The sequence below is a fragment of the Thalia democratica genome, chromosome 7 (genome assembly GCF_965202585.1).
Source record: "Thalia democratica chromosome 7, ktThaDemo2.hap1.1, whole genome shotgun sequence".
Taxonomy (NCBI): domain Eukaryota; kingdom Metazoa; phylum Chordata; class Thaliacea; order Salpida; family Salpidae; genus Thalia; species Thalia democratica.
The window spans coordinates 43,288,988-43,316,368 of record NC_139171.1 but is presented as its reverse complement, the minus strand read 5'-3'; the positions used below and the strand labels follow the sequence as shown (position 1 = coordinate 43,316,368).

Here is a 27,381-nt window from a genome sequence, read left to right as displayed (position 1 = left end):
ATACAGAAAACTTACCGACCGAGAGTAAGGGTTAGGAGTAACAGTGGTAGTAAAATAAAAACAAAAAAATAAAGTTGAAAATAAAAATTAAAAAGAAAAAAAAAACCTGTGCAAAAGTTTCTACATGAGAAATTGTCTACTCGTGCAAAAGTGTCGTCGTGCATTTTTGTACACTCGTGCAATTTTGTACGCACGTGGAAATTTAACAGCTACCCATAATTTTAATACCTCAGATGTAGTAGATTCAAAATAGAATTAACAAAAAAATTTAACAGTATGCGGTTTTTAATTAAGAAGTAAACATTCTAGAAAAAGTTAGTCGACGTATATTTTGAAAACACCCTGTAGAAATTATGTTATAAATTTATAAATAACTTAAGTAGAAAGAGTTCTCTTTTATTATTAAAACTTTGTATTTAGTATCTTTTAAACATATTCCAGCTGTAACATACGGTAATGAATTCAAAATGAGTTAAGTTTGCCTTACTTTTAAGTTTAAAACAAAGACATTTATAATACATAAAATTCATATGGGTGTAAATTAAATTTATAAGATCTATTTCTTAAAGTTCAACAACTTTGTTCTATAAGAAATTTAATAGATACAACCTTAGACTATATTAGAATTAAGTATATGTAAAGTTTTCTTTCCCTTTTTCAAGTTACACACTGTGATGTAGTTATAAAATTGTTGTTGTATGAAATCAAAGACGTAGTTTGTAACAACATCAGTTTTAATACAGTACATCGTGTACATCAGTTTTAATATAAATTTAAAATACATCTAAAGGTTGTACAACATAAAAAATACTAGTAAGCTTTTGAAAATTTTTTTTTTCAAAAGTAGCAAACAAGAAGGCATTCTAACAACTTTTGAGTGTTAAAGGTTTTTTTAGTAAATTTTATCATAAAACAACTAAAAGTTAAGAGCTTTAAAAAAAACCAATTAACACTTAATATTATAACCCAACTATATGTTGTAATACTTATCAAAATTACAAGTATAACTAATTTCTTCACCATCATATACTTTTACAACAGAGTTTTATTAAAAGTAATTGAGCAGAAACACAAACCAGTAAGTAACAGGGTTCATGTGAGTCATTTCTAGAAAAACAACTCTTGATTTTCTATCTAACCATCTTTGATCATTTAACTCTGAAATAGTTTCTTGCCAGTTGTTTTCATTCATTTGTACGGAATATCCCGATTCATCATAAATTCCTTCTTCGCCAAAATATGGAAACCTAAGAAATATAACATTTTTAAACATAAAGTTTCACAACTATTGATGGAGCTCTATCAAATTTCTGCGTTTTAAACGATATATTTATATACAAGAACATATATATTTATATCGTAAAGCTTGTTAAAATATTTTAAAGCTATTAGTATTTAAAGTTTTTATTATAAATAATAAAACCAATACAAAGAAAACTTTTTAATTAAAACATCGAATAAAAATACATAAAATAGTTTCCGTGCTGATAAGTCCAGATTGATTCAGTAAACCGGCTATTAAGTATGTTTTTCCAATGTATACTGTAGTTTTCTTGGTCAGCTGACCAGTCGGTGCTTAGACATGAGCTATTTGGAACATTTATTAGACCAGCATAATGTGTTCCTTCTATTGGACATTTACCTAAAAAATTGTTATTAGACTAGCATACTGAGCTTCTTTAATTAGACATTTTCCCTAGAAAAATAAAACTAATTTTAAAACATTTAAGTGTACCTAAAAGTTTTAACACTTTAAACACAATATTTGGTGTAATAAATAAATGTATAAAGTGTACATTAGTCTAGATTTCAATCGAACTAATTTAAGTTTTATCTTGGTAGTTCTATTTCTACAAAAAAAAATAAATAAAGACTTTCAAAAGTCATGATAAAAAATATAACCTATATTCTAGACAAATTGTAAACAAAAGTTTTTTTTTCATGTCAGACTATTTATCATTAATAAAAAATATCAAATTAGGTGTATAAGGTACTTTTTAAAGTATTATTTAACTAAAGCAATATTACCAGTTTGGCCTCTTTGTTGTCTCAAGCGTATAGTTCCAACCAAGTAGTCATAAGTAGGACTACTTTCAAGGGGACTTGATTTGTTGTACAAAATAGTAGGTAACAAGGAGTTATTTAGCCACGGAATTATATCATCAACGCTGTTATGAAAATTAGTGATATTTTTGGAGTTTAGCAGTTTAAAAAAAATTGTATCAAAAAGTATAAAAAGTTCAAACAGGACAGACGAGTTTTTCGTATACACCTGTAGGACAATTTTAATATTTAGTTTTGTCTGTAACAGTTAATATTTATTGATAATTTGTACATGAAAAACTTATTTTGAAATTATGAAATGTAGTTAACGTTTTTGTTTAGCTACTCATTGGTTAAAACTTATTTATAAGTACTTACGCCTAAAAAATGTTTAAGTTTTGATAATGATGATTTAGTATGCTTTTTTATTTGTTTGACCAAAAAAGTGATCATAATAGAACGCTTTTCTTAGAATTAAATGTAAAAAACTTTTACACTTCTGTTTATAATTATAAATAAAATATTATTGTTGAACTTTTATTTTATTAGAGGAATTTATAAAAATAGTAGTACAAACCTTATTCAAACTAAATGTAATAGTTAAAACAAAAAGTTACGTTTTTACAGAGTCTAGCGAATGATTCCTGCGAAAAATTATTGTTTTGATGGCATGGTGAGACCAGTAAGATGATGAGTTTCTATCCCAAAAAACAAAAGCCACTAAACTCCATAAAAGCATTGTATGGATAGAAAATTGGTACGTTAATTGTTGAAGTCGTCGCGCTTTTAAAGCTTCTTCTTTGCATTTTTGTAATGCAAAACCAGCTGGAGGTCTAATTCGACTTCGTTTGCTCTTTAATTATAGTGTTACATTTCTAAAATGGTACATACACCTTGAAAAATATTAACATGAACTAAAGCTCTAACTTGAATAACGTCTTCATGAATTTCACTAATTGGATCACTATGTTGTATAGCATCATCAGGGTGGGTTTTTTTTTCAAAACACGTCATTAAATATATAACAACAAACAAAACCTGTTAAAGTAAAATACTGTGTATAAATCTAAGCAACAATTTATTATTTGTTTTACTTTTTAAATTTGTTTTTGAATTAATTTGTATTTTAGTTAACTCTAATACAGTTATATTTGTTCAAACTACTTGAACTGTAAGTACACAAAAAATAAGGAAAACTCATGAATGATAAATTATTAAAAACTAATATCAATACATAAAATTATTTTTAATAAATTGCTTTGAAGATAATTACTTTTATTGGTTCAATTATAAAAAAGCTTTCCAAAAGTGAAACACTTAAAGAAACAATCCATCTTTTTGACGCAGTAGGTCCTAATTCATATCCTTTAAGCATAATTATAAACGAAGACAATGCAACTATACTGAGGGAAACAAAATATGCGATGTAGATAAAAACATGTGGTAAAAGAAACTCCTTACTTTCTTCATCTACGTCATCTATACAAAAAACTATTTAATTAGTAAAAAAACACTAATTTTGATTATTCAAATTCAAAAATTTTCACATAAAAATTGTATTTGAAATTTTTTAACGATTACTTGCATGTTATAGTAATTTTTGTCTAAAACATTACAATCTTATAGATGCTATAAAATTTACCTAGAGATTCATCTATTGACACAGTAGATTCAAACATTATACTTCTTGGAGAAATTGCTTCTTTTTTTCTAGTATTATCAGCATCATCTATATTAACAATTGACATTGGGTTAAGTATCTCTTCTTGGTCAAATATTGTGTTTTTCGTACGTCTCAACCCTCCTCTTTTTATTTAAAATAAAGTACACTAGGTTAAACTACAGAGTAACTTTGCTTAATACTTTTAGTTATACTTATAATGGTTTAACAAAACTTAACGTTGTCAAGGTTTTTATTCATAAGGGAAACTTAAAAACTTTAAAACAACTAATTGAAATACTAAACTAAATCCGGCTTGTGATTATCAAAATTACAAAAAATTAAAATTATCTTTATAAATTAATATTTTTTGTTAAACCGAGTACTTGTTGAATTATAAAAAAATTACTTAAAAGCAACATGAGGTTTTTCTATTTCTTCAACACTTTCAACCAAAGTTTCATTGGAGAGATCTAATTTGAGAAGCTCACTTTCTAAATCATGCTTATCAATGTTTCCTCCGTGCCTTCTTCTTAGATTACCTCCTAACCCCCCAGTGGGTAAGCTGAAAAAAAAAGTTCTATTAAAACAAACCGAATGGACGAATTATAGTGGTATGTAGTAAAGTAGTTCAAACTTGAAAATACTTAAATAGAAAATGTACTTATAAAAATTTTCCTAGATATTACAAAATGGAAAAAAAAAACTTTTACAAAAAATAATACTTCTCAAATTATTCTTTGAAGTAATCGATAATCTTAAAATATTATTTCATTTTTATGGACTTTAAATAATTTTTAAAGAATACTTGTTTTACATGTTGAAACTAGTTTTACTCTCAGGTTTTGTAAAACTAAAATTAAGAACACTCATATATCTACTATGTTTTGTATGTTTTTAAAGAATTTAAATTCTGAAAGTGCTTAAATTTTAATAAGTGTAAAAACATTTTTCTACTGTAAATGTTGGTTTATATAAAACACGATGACAAAACCTCTAATGACATTATGTGATCACAAAACTTCGTATAAAAAAAACTATCTACAGACTTATTTTCTATTGTTGAAAACAAATGTGCTCCACTTGAATAGCCTGTATCTTTTGATCCAAAAGATAAACTCGATGATGAACTTTTTCTATAGTCATACAAGCTCTGTATAGTGAACATTTTTTTGATACTCTACAACTTTATAGAAACAAAATTTTCAAAATACTAAAAGCTGTTATTATAAAAGTATAACGAACTAAACATCTTGAAATTGTTATAAATAAAAAATACTTAAACTTACTTTTTCTGTTTTAACTTTCTCACTTTCTTTTATACTTTCGTCCTCATCCTGCATAAAAATGTTTATAAAAATCTTAATTATACCTTAAAAATATAAAAGTTATTTTTAAATAACCGACTTCGGATATAACAGTGAAAATTTCTCTGGCTACATTTTCTTCTTGAACTTGTGTATTTTCCGCAAACTCTTCCTCAACTTGTTCAATTTCATTAAAATCTATTATATTTCTCGGATCTTCATCGAGAACTTCAACTGTCTCAGCTGTTGGCATCCGTGACCTCCACGAACCTCCCACACTTAGCTAAACATATGAATAATATAAAATTCAAAAAAAATTTTTAACTATATTTCCAATTAACTATTAAATCGTTAAAAACTTTAACATCATTTACCTCAACCTTAGACCTTTTGAATAGAAGAACAATAAATATATTGATAGGAAAAACAAGTATGCTGACAATTGCTCCGACTGCAACGTCTTTCCATCTAAATACTCCAACATTATCATCTGTTTCATCATAATCTTGATACCAAAGCGAGCTATAAGTTGTTTATATCAATTAAGTAGAACATTACAACTATAAACTAAATCGTCAAAAGTCTAATATTTTATATAAATATACACCAAAAACTTTATAAAACTATTAAAAGTATTGGGTTAGCAGTTAAAAACTAAGTTATTTTCGTTAAACAATTTAGTTTATTAAAAACACCAAAATCCTTATTTGTTGTACATTTATTTTACTTATTAAGTTAATCTTAGATACAGTTATTACTAGTGTGTTATGAATGTAAAACACACTATGGAACTATAGTACTAATATTTAAGCTTCACTAACTTCGAATATTACAACTTACAGAAAAAAAGGCTTAACATCTATTTAGTGTAATGTTGAAAATTGTTTAAATATCTAAAGACATATTTTTGCTCAATTTAACAAACGACGATTTTAATATATGAGAAATACTTTCTACTGACCTGAGCGCCATAAACGAAAAGAGAAGTGTAAAACAACAAGTGAGGCGCTGAACTCTAGTAAACTTGCTTCTTTGTGGACGCTCGATGAGTGACCACCATAAATGTGTGTCTTCCCAACCATGCTGTATATTTGAACCAAACATCCGAGAAAAATTTTGTAAATCTTCTTCACCTGGTTAAAAAAGTTTCAATAACTAGGTTTGATAACCTCTGTTACGGTAAACTGACTTGAGTTACTAAAAAAAGTTAAACACAGTGAGCACAAAATATGTATTTTAAAAACACTAACTCTTTACTAATCATCTATAATTTACTTGCCTCTGCAACTTTTGCAAACAGCTATAAAAGTTCAGAATCTAAAAATAAGATAAGCAGACAGAGTATAAAAAAGGCTGAATTTACAAATCACATAATTCATTTTGAAAAATTTATTAGAATTTTAAAATGTGTTTGTTTTGTTTTTGTAGCAAAACATCTGCAAAATTATACTTTATATCGTAGATTTCTTAAAGTGACTGACAGCCACGAATCAAAACTATGTCTAATGGTTTACTAATAGTAAGTTTAATACAACCGACCTACTTTAAGAACTGTGAATGAGCACAAAAGAGTTATTGCAATCTTTTTAAAATACTTACTGGCTTTAAAAACAACGGTACTCAAACAAGTTTCCTCATCATCGTCGTCTGGGTAAACTTGCAGCCACGTGTCAACCAAAAAGTACCACTTCGTCCCTTTTCCGTCTTGAATCATCACTCTGCTTACGTTCCAACCTGGGTCCACTCCTGTGTTATCATGCCAAATTTTAATCTTAGTCAGCTCGCCTAGGTCTGTTTCAGAGGCGACATAAAAGGAATCAACGCTACCACGCTGAAACGCCCCCTTGCGGAAAATATGCGTGGAGCTCGTACGACCTTCCATGCCGTAAATTCGAATCCCAATATTTGCTGTCGTTCCTAATAAAACAAAAGGTAATTTTATAAAGTGTTGTGTATAATACTTTTAATACAGTTAATACAGTTTAATAGGTTTATAAAAACTAAAAATCTGAAGTAATAAACTTAAAAAACATGTCATGTTTTTTACTCTTATTAGGTTCTATTGGTCTTTCTTAATGGCCGTTGTAAAATATTTGAAACTTTTTAAATGAACTGTTAAAAATTAAATAAAACATTACTTACCACTTCCAATACTTGAAGATGTTTTGACAGTGACTTCATACTTAAACGAGCCATTTCGACCACAAAGAGGAATCATCGTTGCTTTTTTTATATCTCTTCTATCAAAGCGATAACAAAGAATTACAAGAAAGAAGTATAAACCGAACGTTGACACTACTAGTATAAGAGCGACTGGATTTTTACTAACGTCTAAATTCTGTTTATTATTTTATAGTTATATATACACTACTTATAATACTTGTATTTATATTAGTTCAAATAAATTTCTAGAAAACGTGAACGTGTTTGCAATTTAGTCAATAGTTCTATATCTGTGCACATTTAAAACTCAAAGTAAAAAATTACAACTAGAGCACTCACTTGATACTTTTAAAGGGGAAATTACAAGTCTAATCAGTCAGAAGTTTATTATAATACAATATTTCGTTCTATTGGGATTGTCAGTTAAAATACTTGTAATTTAAATAAAATCCTAACACTATATAAAGTTAAATAAATTGCAGTTTTTATAAAGTTGTACAAATGTGTTCTATTAAAATACTAAAACATAATAGTTATTTCTTAACTTCTAAACTACTAAAAAACATTGTTGCTGTTTTTGTAAATCTTGTTTAGAGTAAACCTTGCAAAAAATTTAATTCAAAATACTGTCATTCATTAGTAAAGTATTTCGTTCGTTTCAAAATTTTTAATATACTATAAATAAATAAAAACAACAACAATAAACTTAATAACACTACTTACAGTTATTTCGTCAAAGTTTGCAAGACTTGGAGGACTAATAACAAAAGAACCAAATGAAGTTAAATGGCTGGAGTAACAAACAGTCACTGATGGAGTTGTTTCTGCTGATGTTTGCAATCCTTCGTTACTCCATTCTTCTGACTTTTATGTTTAAAATTGAAATTAATAAGATCATAAATGATACAAATGACAAAAGTATTTTGTTCTAAGTCTAATAACTTGTTGACCCAGAGTTTAAGCTATTGCTATGTATTACTATAAAAAAGAATTGTTATAAATTTTGCTTACATTTGACTGCCTGTCTATTTAAAATAAAATTAAGTGAATTGACTAAAAATATATATTTAGACTTGCAAGTAAGTTAAAAAAAACTATTATTATTTTAGTAAGTTTATTAAGCTGATATAAAACATTTAATTAACTATTGTAGTAATAAGTTTACAGCGAATAATATTCAAATTTATAAAAAGTTTGATATAATTTCAATTGATTAACATACATAAAAATCTTTCTAAATCAATCTATCATAAACAAACAGCAATATACACTTAATCAATAATGAAAAAAGTTAATAACACACTCCATGTAAACTTTTGTAAACTAATTTTTCTTAACATTTAGATTATAAATAGATTTAAAACAAAAAAAGCAGTTTTGTAAGCATAATATTCGTTAAAAAAACTATTTTAGGTCACTACAATAAAAATTTTATAAACTGGAAAATAACGTCAAAAAAACAATAACGTCAAAAAAAAAGAGCAGAAGCCTGGACTTTCGTATGCCGTGAGACTTGCTCAAGTTTAACAAAAGAATTGATCATGCGAATTCGATCATCAGACCGGTCTCAGTCTACCGAAGGCTTGTGGTCTGATGATCGAATTGGTATGATCAACCCTTTTATTTTTAAAGATAATAAATTCTTTTAAAAAGTTTTAAAAAAATCAATAAAGATAAATGTAGTTTTAAAATATGTAATTTTTTAAAGGATATACGAAAACAAAACATAATTCTAAAATTTATTTTTGTGATAGCAACAAAGACTTTAAAAATAGTAATTAAAGTAAGTAAAATATCTGTACTCTAAGGTAATACGTAATGTAAACACAATACCTTAATAGAAAAAAAAATGGTGCACTTTTTAACTTATATTTAAATTTTCTAAATGTTTTGATAAAAAAAAAAAAAGTTCAAACAAAGTTAGTTTTTAAAAACCTATACAATCTGTATAAGACTTTATTTTATGCATAAAATTAAAAGAAAAAACTAACCCGAGTATCAAAAAACTGACAAGAGCTGTAGTAAACTCCGACTTTAATGACCACATCACAACTTTGATATCGGCTAGTAACATTTAGACGACTCGAGTGTACAGAATACCCTTCTCTTTAAAAAACACAATTAAATTAAATTCATTATTTTTTATCGTTAGTATATTACCAAATTGAAATGCTTAGCTGACTTACGTGGGCTCTAAATAAAAAGTATATTCCTGATGGTTTGAAAACTCATCTACAGTTGCTTCAGTAAGCCGAAGTGTTCGATTATGGTTATTCTCATCAGGTATTTCATTGAATTTCAAATAAACATCTGCATATAAAACATTCAAGTATTTTTTAATAAATTGTTTTTAATAAATTAACCTACAAAACCATTTTTAATTTATGTTCAATAATTTTAATTCTAAAAGTTTCACATAAGCAAGTTAATATAAATACATTTCGTCAGAATAAAGTCACAGTATTTAAGGGCATAGGGGGATCCAACATTTTTTTTTACTAAAAATAACATTGGATCTTATATGAAAGCTTGAAATACAAACTTCAAGCAAGTTTTTATAGAATAACAAAATATTATTTAACTTTTTAGATATTTTAGTTTTTATAAAAAGTTTCCAATACAAACGTATGGACCGCAAATTTTTTGGGATCAATTTTCTCGGAAGTTTTAAAAATCAATAAAAATCTATCTTCTCCTTCATTTTTTGAGCTAGAGACCTCAAACTTTCAGCAAACGTTTGTTCTAATGTTTGAACGACTTTGAGTGTTACGATTTATAAAAAAAAAAGATAAAAAAACAAAAAAACAGGTGTTTTTTTTTTTATCAAAATATTCCTGCCGTCAATCTTTTTAAAATTTAATAATAGACTTTCTGTGAAATTTTGAAGAAGATTATTTAAAAAATGAAGGAGGAAATAGATTTTTAGTGAAATGTTTTTTTTTTTCGTTTTTAGTTTGCGCCTTCCATTAGGAACCTATTGAGGTCACCGACTTTGATCGCTCATATCTCAAAAATTACTTTGATTTTTTTTAAGAGATTGAAAATGTCTGATGGCTCAGATAAAACTCTATGAAATAAGATCAACTTGTAAAAATCAAGGTGGACCCCCTTATGCCTTTACTTTAAGACAGTGTTGTGCAACTAATTTGTAGTCTTTGAAAAAGTATAAAACTATTTTAAACATTCAAAACTTTTATTTAATCATTTGATAACAGAGATCCTAGCGAAGCAAGTTCACTGGAATATATAACAACATATTTTCACAGTACTCTTTCGTTATAAAACTAACATATATTTCTGTGTGTTTACACACTTCAACGAAGCTATGCAAAACCAATAGATACTTTTGTATTTTTATAGATAAAACTAAGTTTTGTCTTTTCCAAACTCTCCAAGTCCCCAGTCGATAAAAAAGTAAAAAATATAAATGCATCTTATTTAAATAGGACCTAGATATTTATTTATTAACTGATTTGCAAAGTTTCAAACAAAACTAAAGAATATTTTTGATTTTATCATCGTAAACATTTAACTTCATTATTTGTTCACACTCAGTAAGTTAAGAGTAAAAAATATATTTAAGATATTTCATAAAACAAAATATCTTTATAAATTTTGCAAGCAAGTTAGTTAACAAAAAATCTAGATTCCATTTTATTTATTTGCAATAATTCAGGTTAGTTTTTTATTTATACAAAAAAATTGATATAAAATACTACCGAGGTTTGTAATCCTTCCCAGTTTTTATTTTGTACTAACTATACTATTTTGAAGTTTTTGTATATACAACTCAAAATAAAGACTAAATTATCAGTTAGCTTTTTATTTTAAAGTTTTCTTTATATTTCAAAACTGCTTTTTTATCTATACTGGATATCTAAACAGTAAGATTTGATAATTATGAATGAGGTTGTGTAGACTGTCAAAATAAAGCATTACACGAAAAAATTCTAAATTGCACACAAGGTTTCTGACAGTGACGTATTTGAAGCAGGTGTACCGACTTGCGCAGATTTTATAAGGTGTAGTTCAACACGTTTTGGAGCCCAGCTTTTAAAATACCATTCGTATATCAAGTAAACGAAATTTGATATGATTAAAAAGTTATATCAAAATAATTTTAAAGAATTATTTATAACAAATATAAAAGTAGTCGATAACAAGATAGTTTTTATCAAAGTTTTTGCTGTACAGTTTTGAACTGATATATTTTCTAGCTGTTTTAGAAATTTATCATTATGTATTTAAGATTAAAAAAACCAATGTAAGGAGATAAGTCCGTGCAATCTGGTTTTAGCTTTTCATAAACAACCATGATATGAGCTGATGCTTTTGAATCAGTATTTTCATTGCTGATTGTTACAGATTTCCACTCTCCTGCCTTTAATTCTTGTGAAGTGAATTCTACACCTTCCTAAATATTAACAATAGTTTAAATATTTTTAGCTTATTAATTATTTCTAATTTAAATCGTTTAAAAAGCATAAACAACTAACTCTAGGTGTGTATGTTGTATAATCAGTCACTGAAGACAAGTTTTGCTTGTAGTCACTAGTTATAAACTGTCTATCACCAGGAGCCATGACTAATTTAATCATATTATTCTCAGAGTCTGGTGTAGCAAGATTACTGATAACAAGTGGGTCCAACGATGGTCTTTTAAACTGAAGAGATGGAACTCTTGTGGAAATATTTGCCACTCCGTTAGCATTTGTGATATTTGTGTTTAAATACCCGTACGTAAATGGGTTCTGTTATTTAATAACAGTTACATTTTATAAAATAAAAACTAGGTAGTTTTTTTGTTTCAAAATCAAAATGAAACTAAGTTACTTTTATCATTAATATACTTACTTTACTAGTTACATCTAGATTCTAGAAATTTACAAGAATATTTATTGTATAATTCAAGAATTATTTGTTAAAATCTAAATGCCATTTGCAACTAACGGTAATATATATTTATCAAAAGTTGCAAATAAAGTTTAAACACTAGAAAAAATCTTATTACAATAGTAGCCATAAAAAGAACTATTTCAAATGCTTTAAAACACTTTAAATGTTTTTAAGAGCTAAGTTTTAAATTAAATCACTTATAGCTTAATTTTAAGTAATAAAAATGGTTTATGACTTAAAAATACAGTTTTTATAACTGCAATTAGTTTTGTAATATATAGCTTTTACTTTTACACTAACAGTTTAGATAAAGTTAGCCTATACAAAACCAAATCTTGAATGTAAAACAAGAAAACAAACCTGCTGCGAAACGATAAAAAGATAAAATATTTCTTCGTTTAAGCCTATAGCATCAAATACATTACTGGGTAACAAAATATAGCATCCGTCATTTATAAGGGTGCTGTGAAAATAAGTAAAATTAGTTTATAATGCCTTATTATCATTAATATATGAATTATTTGTAAGTCGATCAACAAAAAATGTAGTAATGCAAAAATAAAACATATATAGCAACTAAAAGTAAAGTAAAATATCAAGCTAATTATTATGTTTAGACGTTTATAGAAATTGTTTGAATAAGAAAAATAAAGTAACACAAATTGCGTTAAATAGAATTAAAAACTCATCAATTAGCACACTTTAGCAAAAAAAGTATACGGTAATTTTTTTCTTTATTCAAGTGTTTAATGTTGTCTTGTTTTTGCAAATATGATATGATTAAAATTAGAACGGAATAGAAACATTGTTCAGGACCACCAATGAAAAAGAAATTGACATGAGTTTTAGTAATGGTACAATGAACTTTCCAAACTTTTAAATCTAACACAGTAGGAAAATTGTGTAGGAGTCAAACATGCACGAAGGGACACTTTTGCACGAAGACACTTCTACACGAAATCGCTTTTGCACGAGGGGTTACTTTTGCATGAAGACACTTTTACACGGGTTGATTTTTATTTTAATTTAATATTTTTTTATTAATTTTAATTAGTTTATTTATTTTTACTTCTTATTAATTTAGTTTTTAAATTTTTACTATCACTGTTACCCTTAATCCTTGGGAAGCTGTCTAAATTGCACGAGCATACAAAATTGCACGAATATACTTTCGTACAAAGGGTCAATTTTGCACGAAGACACTTATGCACGAGCAGAAAATTTTACACTGATTAATTTTTTTTTACTTAACTTATTATAATTATTCTTTTTAGCTCAGTTTGTTTTTATTATTACTCTTACCCTCGGTCGGTAAGTATTTTTTTTACTATCACCGTTACCTCTAACCCTTACCCTCGGTTCGTACCTTTTTTTTTGGTTTTTTAATTAATTAAAAAAAAATTTATTTATTACAATTTTTGTTAGTTTTTTATTATTTTTGCTATCACTGTTACCCCTAACTCTTACCCTCGATCAGTAAGTTTTTTCTTTTTTTATTAAATTATTTTTTTTTTCTGTCTATTTTTTTTTTCTGTATTTTTTTACTCTCGTGCAAAAATATAGCTCGTGCATAATTGACCCTTAGTGCAAAATCGTCTTCGTTAAATTGTGTTCACTCGTGCATTTTTGTGCCCTCGTGCAAATTTGGCTTCGTGCAATTTTGTGCACTAGTGCAGTTTATTCCCCTCGTGTAATTTAGTAACCTCGTGCAGTTTTGTCTTCGTGCAATTTAGACCCGTTTCTAATCTTTACTCTCGACCAGTAACTCATTTTTATTTTCTATTTTTCTTTTTTTTTTATAATGTTTTTTATTATTATTTTTTTACTCTCGTGCAAAAATGACTTTTTCCAGGTTTTTTTAGTGATTTTTGTAAAAATTCCAGATTTTTCCAGGTTATTTTTAAAAAAATTCTCAAATTCCAGGTATCTTAAGCTTAAGTTGTCAAATTCAAGGTTTTTCAAGAATTCTAAGTTTTGTGGCAACTCTGATACTCAATTATTTTATAGATTCAACAAACAGTCGTACGGACATAGAACTACTTAGAAAGACAATGAATTCATGTTTTACAAGCAACCATAAATAAAACAAACAATACCTACTTTTTATCGAAAATAATATAATTTTAAGACCAGTTTAGTTTATAGTTCTTTTATTAAGCTAGCTTTTATTTTATATTTGTTTCGGAAAGATTTTGTTTTTTATTTCAATTAAGTACGGAAAAACAGTTATCTTTTACTAACTTCATTCAAGTTTTTTTTTACAAAATAATTGTACATTTTTGGAATTATTATTTCATAATAGTATTTTTTTTCCTAATTTTAGTCTTACTGCAAAATACCTTTTAGATTCATAAACTTTATTTTTAAAATTATTTAAAGTTACTGGAAACAAGAGTAAATTTCAAAAGTACTCTAAAATTTTAATGTGCAAATATACATTTTATTTTTTTAAAACTTTTTTTAAAGTACTTAATATTAAAACTGAGAAATTTTTTTTTAATTACAAAAATCTGAGAAACAATTGTAGACCAACATAGATAATTAGCATAAACCTAAGAAAACAATAGATAATTAAAATGAATATATGTAATATGTTTTTACTTATTGGTAAAAAAACGAAATAAAAACTAAATTAACTAACATTTAGTAAAATTAAAAAACAGTTTAGTCCGTTTTTAAACTTAAGTTTTTTACTTAATCCAAAACTTGTTTACTTTATATACGTTTTTTCAACGACAACTAAGAAGTAACAAAGTATATTTGTACTTATCAAAGTAACCATAACTTATTTCATCGTGTAATAGCTTAGCTTTTGTATGTCTGGTTTTTACAGTTTAATTAAACATATATATTCATACGTGCATATATCTTTAAAAACAAATGCAAAAACAAGTGCTATTATATATAAGTTTAATAAATAAACTTAATATTGTCTTTCCTATATCTTCTTTCAGCTAAAAAGGTTCTAACTCAGCTGGAACTATCTTTTTTAGTTGGACTTGTGTATAGGCTAATATTTTTCTGGCTTACTAGCAGCTTCATGTGCAGATTTAGTGTTACAAAATTAAGTTTGTGTTGATTTCGTTTAGAATTTTAACCCATAAAGTAGATTAAAATCTTATGTATTTTTTCAACATCTTAGTTTAATGGAATTTGAGATCTTAAAGGAACCTTGGTGAGATCAGTATAACATCATTTTCAAATTTTTAAAATACTAAAAAAAAGGAGTTTTTGTAAGTATAGTCACTTGTATATTACTATATAGGAAATCGTGATCATTAGCATATACCTATTCATATTAGATGTAGTAGTTCTTTTTCCATATGAAGAAAATAAGGTAGTATTAATGTATGTCGCTTCTTCCCCTTCTACTTTGCTAAGTAATACATTATTGCTTAGCTGTACCACTGAAGTCATTAAAACTGACATAAGCTCTTTTCTATGCTCTTCGCTATATAGCGCAGTATCATTTGATTCATCTATTAAAAATTATTAGTAAATTTTTTTATTTAAAAACCTAACAAGATAATGCCTAAATAAGATTTATATATGCTGCATTTTTAAATGAAAAACCATAACACTTGTCTTTAAAATACTAGCCTAATCGATCAATAAACGCTTCTCCAGTAGTGTAATAGTGATAGTTAACAGAATCTATCATGTAGCTAACGGAATCCATAAGGTCACTAATTACTTCGAGATATCGTGTTTCGCTCGTTTCAATGTTGTACGTCTGAATTTGAACTGAAATTTCTTGTAATTTATTGACACCGGTTGCCTGCAACTCCTTATCTTGCAGCTCAGACGGTACGCTCTATGTTTTAAAATTATTTTGATATATTTTTTTAAACATTTATTTAAATAAGTAACTTAATAAGAAACATCTAAAAATTGCACTTTGGTTTATTAACTGTAAAAATAAATATAACCAGACAAAGTAACGTACTATATTAAGAAATGAACTAAACTTGAGTATTATGTAGAAAACTACATTCTAGGCAAACTTAATACCTACTTGTTAAATTAAATTACTGCTTTAGATAATGGTAGCTGCAATTTAATTCAAAGCTTTTCCTGCTAAAAATTATAAGCTGAATAACAGAAAATGACTCTGAGATAAAGTTTAAAAAAACTAATGATTGAATATTCAAATTTTTAAATTAAAAAACAAATCCTAAATTAAAATTTAAAAATAAAAATAAAAATATATTGGAACACAAATGACCATTAATTATACAATAGGATATACAAGACACACATTTTCAATAAAACTAGATATATTTTGAGCAATTCTCATCAGCAGAGTACAAAGCTAACAAGTAATAAGATTTTACAAACTTATATAGTAACCAAGTAATCATAAAGTAATCAAGAGATTAATAAAAGACAAAAGCAATTAGTAACAGTAAAAATGATTTAAGTTTACTTACGTTATAATTCAGGGGTTCCCAACCAGGGGTGCGAGATAGCTTTTAATTTTTGTATGATAAATAAGGAGATTTTCACTCTCTGATAAAGTTTAAAAAGTAAATTTTGTTATAAAAAGAAGTTAGTGCTAATTTTCTGAATAAATTAATTTTATTAATACGTCATAGAGCAAGAGCGCTTTTCTAGAAGTAAATTCATTTTACTAATTTCATTTATTAGCTGTTAGTTTAGAATTAACATTTCAATAAAGCTTTCTTAGAGTTTTACACCTGTGAATTTTAATCATCTGTTCTTTAAATGTTTTATTTTCTTAACTGGACATTAATTGTTTAAAACAGTTTATGAGCTAGCATCTATTTTAATTGAAATACTTATATAAAAACTAGTATCTTCAGCAGGCTTTTTATTAGCTGTTAAGAACAGGTTCTGTTAAGTCTATTACATTTATAATGTAATCTTTTTTTAAGCTTAGTTGTGCAGAAAGTGGTGCTTAAAGATTTAACATCAGCCAATTGTAAAGTTCACAGCAACTCCTGTATGTTATAACATTTAAGAAAACTTGTTTTTAGCTTCAGTGAAACCATTTTTTATAGATCAGCAAAAGTATTCAATGCATCAACTTTATTTCTATTCATTCCTTTTTTGAACTTAAACTGTTTTTCAATCTACATTTTTCTATTTATGTTGTAAGCATACAAAATTTTCTTGTATTTGCTTTTATACATATCTTTGTACAATTTAAGACTAAATATTTTTTAACTTTTTAAAATGTTATCTCAAATCTTTATTATTTTGAAACCTCCTAGCTGCTAATAGTTTTGAAAATAAAACATTACATAAGCTTAACTTAGAATAGCTAATTTTTATTTTTTAAGTACATATATTCATAACAAAATGTATAATGAGTTTAGTTTTAAGTTTAAGCCTAATATTTATTACTTTTCTAGTGCCTTTTCCTCACTTCTAATATTTTTTTAAATCTTGGAAATCGTTTATCATTGCAGTAGGAAGAGTGAGTTCTGATGTTTTCTACCTTATAAAAAATAGATAAAACTTGCTTGAATATAGTTTGTTATGTTTTTAAATTTCCAAGTATCTTATTTTTGTTAATATAGTACACTATCATAAAAATTAAAATACAAATTATTAATTAATGAAATCAATGATTTATAATCAAATTATTAATAAATAATTATAGCATGTAATGTTAGGGGTGCGAGATCAAATTAAGAGACTTTAGGGGTGTGGGGAATCAAAAAGGTTGGGAACCACTGTTATAATTGATCTACAGTAAAACTAAACTCTAAAAAAATTAAACTTAGTTTTAATTCCTTAATTTATTCACAACAAGACGGGATAGCCATGGGATCCCCCTTGGGACCAACATTGGCTAATATATTTATGGGTTATATTGAATTAAAAGTTGTAAACTTTCATAAATAATTATTTGTACCTAAGGTATGTTGATGATTGTTTTGTGTTAGTTTGAAACGAGAAACTTAGGAGTGAATTTGTAACGGAACGTTATTTAATTATATTATTATATTTTTCAATTGGAAACACTCTGTTGTTGGGCAAGCTATAAACAACAACAAATGAGATGTTTACAAGTTATACTATAAGAAATTTGAAATTGGTTGCTATAACAACTGTCATCACTCTGAGCAATCACTACTGTGAGCTGAGTCATTGTCAGAGACAGGAGTCTGAGTTCTGAGGAAAGAATTGGAGTGGAGTTGATTGTCGTCCAGTTGATTCACCTTTTCCTGTGTGCTAGTTAAAATTTTATAACACTATTTATAAAATTTTATTGACTTTTTTAAAACCAAGTTACTTAAATTGACATTAGACAAATATAAGTGTTTTCTTGATTTTTTGATAATATTGTTTTAGAATTTTATAACAGTTTATAAAATTCTACTGATTTTTTCAAACCTGAGTTTTTTATTGTAACTTTTGTCTAATTTTAGCTACTTTATTCATTTTAGGTTAGTTTGCAAATTGGTTTACTTTTGAGTTTTTAGCATATAAATTTGTCCCAACTGCTTTTTATTTTATATTATTAAATAGTTTTTGTTAAAGTAAATTTAATTTATGTCACGAGTCAGTTCAAATCCAGAGTGTCTTCCAGACACTATGATTCAAACTCGGGCTAAGAGTGCTCGCATTCAGAGCCAAAGACCTCTTAGCCATGAGTCAACCATTAAACCCCCTACCCTTCTAAACAAACCCTTATAAGTTTTAAAGTTTTCAATATTTTGAATAATGTTCATAATTCTATCAGTTTAACAATGGAAAAAGAAAACAATAACGAACTTGCATTTTTAGACGTACAAGTTGAACGAGTAGAAAATAGATTTTTAACTTCGGTGTACGGAAAGAAAAATTTTACAGGTTGTTATTTGAATTTTTAATCAAACTGTGGTTTAAATAGAAAATTAAATCTAATCACAACTTTTTCTCATCGTGCAACTAAGTTAGATCAGACAGATAAGTTACTACTAAACAAAAACGGTTACCCACAAGAGTTAGTATAAAACAATTCATTTACATTTGAAAAAGGCAATAGGACCGAAGATCTTGTAGTTACTTTAAAAATTCCATTCATTAACAAAAACTCAGAAATGTTAGAAAAGAAGACTAGACAATTAATAAGAAATACTTATTATGCAGCAAACCCTAGAATTGTTTTCACCTCTAAACATTATTAACACCAAGTGGTAAGGATCCAATATCAAACTTAAATAAAAGTATGGCAATTTACCAATACAGCTGCTGTTGTAAAGCAAGCTATATTGGATGCACAACAAGGCAACTAAGGAAAAGGATAAAAAGCATGCACCAAAAAATGTAGAGAATTTTTGCTTTTCAGATAAGAAAGATGATATACCGGTCAAGGTTTTAAATACATTTAAAAGCTCATCTATTGCAGAACATTAGGTTAACAATTCAATTTGTGAAAAAAGTTATAACATAATAGATTTAAAATTATTAAAACCTGTAGTAATGTTTCCGATTTGATTAAATTAGAGGCCATTTGTATTTTGTTAAGGAAAGCTGTTTTATGCAAGCAAACATATTTTGACTATACTGTTTCTTTTTTTTCGTAATACTTTATAAGTTTTGTTTTCATTTTATTTATGTTTAGTTTTACTGTAGATCAATTATAACGTAAGTAAACTTAAAAGACTTTAACTGTTACTAATTGCTTTTGTCTTTTATTAATCTCTTGATTACTTTATGATTACTTGGTTACTATATAAGTTTGTAAAATCTTATTACTTGTTAGCTTTGTACTCTACTAATGAGAACTGCTCGAAATATATCTAGTTTTATTGAAATTGTGTGTCTTGTATATCTTATTGTATAATTAAATAAATATATGTCAGTTATTCATAAAAATATAAAACTAACCTAAAAGTTTTTGTTGAATAATTAAAAAATTTAACTTAAACTCTAATTAATTTACTCATAAAAATTGTAATATTAAATGCGAACGAACTAATAACTTACCAGACATTGTTTGAATACTGCACTGACTTGCCTAATTTCATCAAAAGTATTAGTGTCAAGTGATGTTACCGCTTGTGTTATATTCTTTCTTATTTCTTCCCTACTAGTTGTTTGAGTATTCGAAGAAGTTTCCAAGTTCTGAAAAGAATTAAACAATACTTAATAGCTTTATAAAACAATTGTAGAAATATGTACATACATAATCGTTTAGTTAGCTAACTACTATATTAAACATTTATAACCAGTAATTATTCACTTCATTTAATTATTTTCTTATTTATTTATTTACTTCATCAACAAAGTTGAGATGCCTCGCGCCATCAGTATTTATTATTAAACATTTATATTAATTTAAACAAACTTTAATTTCATTACGACTAATAGTAAACAAACCTGATTAAGAACAGTTACAAGTCCTGTTATGTAGTCAGCTACAATCTGTGGGTCACTTGTTTTTTCCAACTCAAAAAGCTCAATTCTCGTTTTATTTTCAAGCCATTCAATCGCATTCACATTACCTTCTGTTTTAAGGCGAACATCAATTGATCTAAAAATATTTTTATTATTTTATGAAATATTTATACTAACTTGTATGAATTCATTTTTTTAATTAATAGTCTGTTACTCAATTTATACAGTTAAAATAAAGCCGAAGCTTTAGTAAACTGTTTTACGTAACACAATTTTAGATACTTTTTAATAAGGTTCTTCTTAACAGTTAATTTGAAAACAAAAACACTTAATTGTAATAAATAGTTCATATTACGTTTAGTTGATAGTTTAATTGATTACTAGTGACTTCCCGGATACAAAAATTAGTATCCGAAAGGATTCAGCTAATCTAAAACTATGTTGAACTGAACTTTAAACTTTTTTTTTTAATTGAAAAAAAAAAGCTATTTTATTTAGTTCAGTGCTTACCACTTATACGGACGCTCACATATCCTGACAGTTTCAGAAAAACTCAAAAAAAAAAAATATTAACTACAAATATTTAATCTTTCATGCTGTATAAAAATTTGAAGTGTATTTATAAATACTGCAATCCAGTTCATTATTTTGACGAAATAATACTATTAAAGCTTACACTCAAACTTTGTAAAAACTAAAGATAGGTCTACATAGTTTTCATTTTAATTAATTTGTTTTTGTTTTTAAATATAAATTTAATTTAAAAAAAGTTCTTTTTCTAATTAAAAGTTAGGGCCGATGGAATAATAAATGTTGAATTTTACTTGGTTGACCCTCAAAAAACGTATATCGTTGCAGAAGGCTAGCAAGTCTGATGTTTATCCACCTTAGAAAAAGCAACTAAATAAATTAACCTAAAATTTAGCTTTAACACTTATAATTTTGCTTTCTTTTACTCATAATTACTGTTTGTTTTTACTGTAACGCTTTTGTTATTTATAATGCATTGCATTGTATACAGTTGTTATATTGTTGTATAAAAAAAAATTTGTACTTATCCGGACACTTTTAAAGAAAACTCTTGCCCAACATGTCCGGATAAGTGAATAAGCACTGTACTTACCTAAGATACATTACCTTATTAGAGAAATAATAAAATGTCCACGATAAAAAAGATAATTAGACTAAAAATCTACATAAACAAGTTTGAAGTTAGGCAATGCCGTCCAATAAACAGCCTTAGACTTTATCAGCCACAAACATAAATAATAAATATTTTTTTAAAGTCACACATCAGGGGAAAAAGAGAAAGCCAGCCGTTGATTGCACTGCAGATCCTACAAACTTAAAACCCAAAGATAACCAAACGCCCATAGGGTTAGCGTCATTAAAAGTTTAAAAAAATAAAAATATTGTGGATTTATTTATGCTAGATGGTTTACTTGTGTCTTTCTAGAGATTTTTTGTTATAAATTGTATTAAAAATTTTTTTCAGGGTATACGTTATGTTTCTATAAAAAAGTTAGTATTACTCTTTTTAAATTATTAAATCCGGACCTTAATGGAACGAAATCAATCTTAAATCAACATCTGGCCGCATCTAGACTTTTTTTTAATTAGGAGCCAGCCGGATCTGGATCTTGACAAAAAAAGCCGCATCCAGTTGGATCCTTATCCTAGATCCGGTAGATCTTTATTGATTACATAAAGTGCATAAAAGAATTTTTATAGTAAACTGTGTGTAATACATACTTTTTAGTCTACAAGTTATTTATAAATTTAAAATTACAAATATAGCATTTTTGTCAAATTAGATTTAGAAGAGTACTTAAATTAATTAAATTCTAAACGCAAAAACTAAAAAAAAACCAAAGCTATGTTTTTACTTTTTTCAATTATAAATGGTAAATTTTTGTTTTTGAAATAAAATTTTAAGGACGATTTTTGAGATTTACAGTTTTTGAAAAATAAAATGAAAAATGTTCAGATATGTTTCTATTTATACTAAACGTTGCAAAAAAAAAACATTTTCTAAACTATTTTGTTCGTGGTATTCTTAAATAGAAATTTGAAATCAAATACTATCTTGCATATTTTAAATCAAGGAAGCAGTATTAATAATATATATTTTCTGACAAACACTTTTCAACCTTTTTTTTGTAACAAAATCTAAAGTTAAAAAATTCAAAGTAATTAGTTCTTGAATATAGTTACGTTATGATCAGTTATATTTTAAACTGAGTTTAGTTAATACCATTTATATTAATTGTATTTTAAGCTGGACGTACCTAAAATTAACATTAAAACATAATTAATTGTGACACAACCATCATTCCCTTGATGTTTGTTTTTAACTACTGGTTAATAAATTTAAGTATGACCATGTTAAACAACTTATTACTCTAAAAAATTATACCATTTTTTTTACATTAATAACAGAAAACTATCTATATTTTTTTTCTTGTTTTACTGCTTTCTTGAGTTTAAATATGTAAAACAGTATTTTTCTCAAATTAAAAAAAAAGCCATTTCTATTTTTGAACTTGTTAATTTCATAAGATTAAATACCATTTGAATTCAAATACAAAATCTGATATATATGAGGTTTTAGCTATTTAAATTAAAACAAAACTTTTAATTAACAATACCTCTTTTGAAGGTTTAGAATAATTTAATTGCATGAAAAATTTCATATTTTTTACTTGTTAAGCCCAACATTGAAGGTTCCTAATTCATCTTCAACTAGTACTTGTATATCAACTCCATAGTCGCTACCTTCAGTTCCAAGAGGTAAATAAGTCTGTTGTGTAAGCATATCGTAAACTGTAACTTTTTTAATATAGTCAAAGCGCGTTTTATGAACCGTAGTTAATTCTTAAAACTTATTATAGTTTTTCATGTTAAGGAGTGTTTAGTAAAGTAAAAATAGAATTACACCCAGATTTTGTACAAAGTACTAAAAACACTTCGGAAGAAAGATTTTGATAGTGTATGTGACTTATTGTTAATTAAGAGCAGCATAAAACAAGACCTTTTCATTAGTTTAGGTAAATATACATACAGTATATTAAATTATAAAGACTTTAAAAAAAAACTATTGTAAGCTCTAATAAAAAATAAAACCTAAAAGTGCTACTTAAAGTGAGTTATGCTTATTAATAATCATATTTATGGCTTAAAAATTAAATTTCTGATTGTACTAAATGTTAAGACAATTTTGATGACATTTAAAAACTTAAAACTTTTAAAACCAGTGAAAATAGATTAATTTCTTCTTCCAAATTTTAGCAGTAACAATAATCATAGAAAAATTAGTCTACAATACTAGAATGTTTTTTATATATCTAAATATCAATGTTTATTTTAATTTTTTTTTATCTAGTATAGTTATAAATTCAAAACCTCATAAGTTGGCGATGTTCCTTTATAAAGAACAAAACTGTCGTCTTTTGAAGCACCATTCTGACGTGTTGCAATAATAGTGTATATAAAGGGAGACAAACTCTCATCAGTCCAACCGGAACAATGAAATCTATAAAATTTTGATTACGAATTTTCAAAAGACTTTTAAGTAAAACCATCATATAGTTTTAAAAAGTACAGTGACTACTTAGAAATAAAAAAAAATAACAAACTTTTATTAGTCCAACTGGAACAATAAAATCTATAAAATTTTGATTTCAAATTTTCAAAAGACTTTTAAGAAGAACCATCATTTAGTTTTAAACAATACAGTGACTACTTAAAAATAAAAAATAATAATCAAACTCAAACTTTGTTTAAATTTTTTATAATATTTTCTATTATATGAAAATGTTTTTTAACATTGTTAATACTTAATCATTTATAAGTACTTTGTTCTATGCTATTATAATTATTGCTAATGTTAAAATTATTATTATATAATCATTATTATATCGTTTATTGTGCAATGTTGGACTCAGGCATTAAAATCGGAGCCACTTGAACAGGACAAAAAAAAAAGAAAACATGCATAAACAAAACTTAATTTAGAAAGAAATAAATTTAACGTTTAAACTAAATGTTTAAATAAATAAATTATGTGTTTAAAATAAAAAGCGTTAACCTACTACACACAAAAAACGACTTTTTTAATTTCAAGTAATAAAACCATTTATACAAAAAACTACAACTAAAAGGAAATTTTTTTGTTGATTTTCATAAGTATTGTTTACAAAACATAACACATTTGTACAAATTTTATAAAAGTAAATAAATAATATGTAGGTGGGAGGCGTAGGGAAACTAAAAAAAATAGTACTATTAATAAAACAAAAGTTATTGACAGTTGTAAAAAAACAAAATTATAGATATTAATTTTTAATTTTAATGAAATAATATTTAACTTTTGTATAATGGTACTCAATGCTTTATAAATAAAACAGTGCATTATATATTTAAAATAAAAACAAGACTGCTTTATATATGTTTCAAGTTTAATGTTTAAACATCAAACTATTTACACTAAACATAAATAGTTTAACTAATTGAATAAAATATTAATGTTTACATACTTTATATACATAATAGTGAAATATTTGTAGTTAATAAAGTGTGTTTACATCATAACTTTTATCAAGAAAACAAACCTTTTCTGTCTTTTTTATATTTAAAGCTATTTTGGATGACAGAGAAATCAAGTTTTCATTAATTGAAAACCTTTTTAAATTAAATATACTTTTTATTGGATAAAATTATCGTTAATAATAACATACATTATAAATAATAATACAAATTTTAAAATTATATAAAGTTGTGATATAATATTTTTTAGTTTTTTATAAAATAGCTTTACAACCTATAATTGTATACAACAATAGAAACGTTTAAAAAATTAAACGTTAAACTTTAAATTCATTTCAAAGCTATAAATAAAGTTCGTTTGTTAGTTGTTTTTCAGATGTATAAGAAATTTCCTTACGAATTTAACAGACTAATTCTTAACTGTTTTTATTTGAGCAGCTAATAAATTTAGACTTATTTAAAACATCAATTTACTATACCTTACAAGCGTTTCAAGTACATAAACATGTTCCCCTTCATACTTCATTTGACATACTCCATTACTAGGTGGTTTGTTTGCGTGCAAAATCAATTTTGAAACTCCAGTAGAATCTGAGTCGCTCATCTAGTGCAAAATATAATTTTCAAGATAAAGAAAGCAAATGAGGAAAAAATTACTCACAGTTAGTGTGAATTCGTAATCATAAAACGGTAAAAGTTCACCAGTTCTTACAACTAGATATCTTCCACTAGCACCTGTTGTTGTTGTTCTTTCATTTAATGGAAAACTAGCAGAAGTACCATCTAACACGCTTATTTTCTTTGCAGTCCAAGTGTATGTGCTCTATTTAGTTGGTGTTATAAGATATATAAGTTGAATAGGAAGTAGGTAATATACAAATTAAGTTTTATCTTGAAAAATATCTATTTAGAACATGATTCGGAACTTATTATATAGCATTAGCTTATTACTATATGGAGCGTTACTAAACTTCAAGTTAAATATTTTATGATTTCACGTTTTTAATGTGTTTAATGTTACAAACAATGAGTTGTTTTAACATTTTTATAACAATTGGTGTGTGTTAAGTTAAATTATAGTCACACTTTATAAAACTTCTAGTTTACTGACTCTAAGCTAAAATAAGTTCAGAATATGTTTTTAATTAGTATTGCATAGCGGAAAAAGCTAGCTAAACTTGAATATAATAACCCTGTTTTCTTACTACTAAAATTCTCCTCTTAAACTATTCTAACTTTTGTAATGTTTCCGAAAAACGTAAAGTTTCAAGAAAAAATTAAAAGATTAATAAGCATGTGTAATTTACAGGAATTCTTATGACCTATGTTTTATGGGTGCACGACAATTAAAATTTGGAAAATTTACATTTTCAAATTATTTATAAAGGCCAAGTCTCAAAAAGTAAAATATATTTGAAAAAAAAAAACTTAGTCTAATTCAGGGGTCGGCAGGCAATTGGTGGTCGCGGGCCAAATTTCAAGTTTCCAAAGTCTTCGCGGGCCGCAGTTTTAGTTTTAGTGACATTTGAATAATATTTTGGTTTTAGTTTTAGTCACACTAAAGAAAGGTTTTACTTTTATTCACCTTATTATTTTAAATGACTTTTAGCAATACATAGAATGCCTATTTAGATTAATATTTATTAGAATAGAATTTACATTGACTAATATACTTAAGTGTTAATAAACTATGTACTTTCAAAGGCATTTAAAAAGTTAAACTTAATATTTTTGTAATTTTACTTACAACCTAACTCTATATAAAAACCTAACTTGAAAAACAGTTTATGGGTTTCTTTTATACATTTGTTATATTATAAAATTTTCTAATTTCATATTTCTAAGAATATTTACTTCAAAAAAAGTATTTGCCTGTTAAATAATTTACATTCATTAGAAAATTTATTAATTAGTTAACTTAATAAAAGTAATACCTGTTTGTATTCCAGAAAGCTAAAACAAATTCTTTAACATAACTAATTCTCAAAAGTTTTAATAAAATATCTTATAAGTAATTAGTATTTTACATGGTTGCCACTTAAAAAGCAAAAATGTCTGAGTTGTATCAAACCAGCCTAAGTTTATTAAAAGTTGAAAAAACTTATAAATAGTTGTTAATCAAGCTTAAATACCTAGTTAAAATATCATCATTATCAAAAAGTACACAAAATTTAGGAAAACAAGAAAAAATTACAATTAGTAAACTACACTACAGTCATAAAAACTATTCTAAAAATTGAAAGATTTCTTTAAAGTGTTTGAAATAAAAGTTTCACACACACCTGAGTTTTCAAGCTTTTAAAATAGCCTGTTTGTGTAGCAACCCAGTTAAAATAAAGTTCACAACATAAAGAAATAACGAAGGTTATTAACAGAAAATAAATTACATGCCAAAAAAACATAAGTCAGCTGGAA

At 26.0% G+C, this 27,381-nt stretch overlaps 1 protein-coding gene across 1 annotated transcript in view; it reads right to left on the bottom strand.

Moving 5' to 3' along the window:
• LOC145841724 (polycystin-1-like) overlaps window positions 1-27,381 on the bottom strand; it is a 139,190-nt gene that overhangs the window by 32,387 nt on the left and 79,422 nt on the right. The window contains exons 51-79 of the mRNA XM_082949073.1: window positions 25,628-25,789; window positions 25,446-25,570; window positions 23,824-23,953; window positions 23,124-23,221; window positions 20,404-20,557; window positions 20,011-20,148; window positions 15,670-15,883; window positions 15,359-15,548; window positions 12,430-12,532; window positions 11,670-11,924; window positions 11,434-11,587; window positions 9,360-9,483; window positions 9,165-9,279; window positions 7,897-8,037; window positions 7,153-7,348; window positions 6,610-6,927; window positions 5,972-6,143; window positions 5,385-5,532; window positions 5,111-5,293; window positions 4,993-5,040; window positions 4,753-4,856; window positions 4,113-4,268; window positions 3,686-3,849; window positions 3,317-3,522; window positions 2,971-3,081; window positions 2,661-2,896; window positions 2,029-2,168; window positions 1,468-1,642; window positions 1,077-1,247 (exon numbers count right to left, since the gene is read on the bottom strand). Of these exons, the coding sequence (XP_082805199.1) occupies window positions 1,077-1,247; window positions 1,468-1,642; window positions 2,029-2,168; window positions 2,661-2,896; window positions 2,971-3,081; window positions 3,317-3,522; window positions 3,686-3,849; window positions 4,113-4,268; window positions 4,753-4,856; window positions 4,993-5,040; window positions 5,111-5,293; window positions 5,385-5,532; window positions 5,972-6,143; window positions 6,610-6,927; window positions 7,153-7,348; window positions 7,897-8,037; window positions 9,165-9,279; window positions 9,360-9,483; window positions 11,434-11,587; window positions 11,670-11,924; window positions 12,430-12,532; window positions 15,359-15,548; window positions 15,670-15,883; window positions 20,011-20,148; window positions 20,404-20,557; window positions 23,124-23,221; window positions 23,824-23,953; window positions 25,446-25,570; window positions 25,628-25,789 (4,631 nt within the window). The remainder of the gene's footprint in view (window positions 1-1,076; window positions 1,248-1,467; window positions 1,643-2,028; window positions 2,169-2,660; window positions 2,897-2,970; window positions 3,082-3,316; window positions 3,523-3,685; window positions 3,850-4,112; window positions 4,269-4,752; window positions 4,857-4,992; window positions 5,041-5,110; window positions 5,294-5,384; window positions 5,533-5,971; window positions 6,144-6,609; window positions 6,928-7,152; window positions 7,349-7,896; window positions 8,038-9,164; window positions 9,280-9,359; window positions 9,484-11,433; window positions 11,588-11,669; window positions 11,925-12,429; window positions 12,533-15,358; window positions 15,549-15,669; window positions 15,884-20,010; window positions 20,149-20,403; window positions 20,558-23,123; window positions 23,222-23,823; window positions 23,954-25,445; window positions 25,571-25,627; window positions 25,790-27,381) is intronic.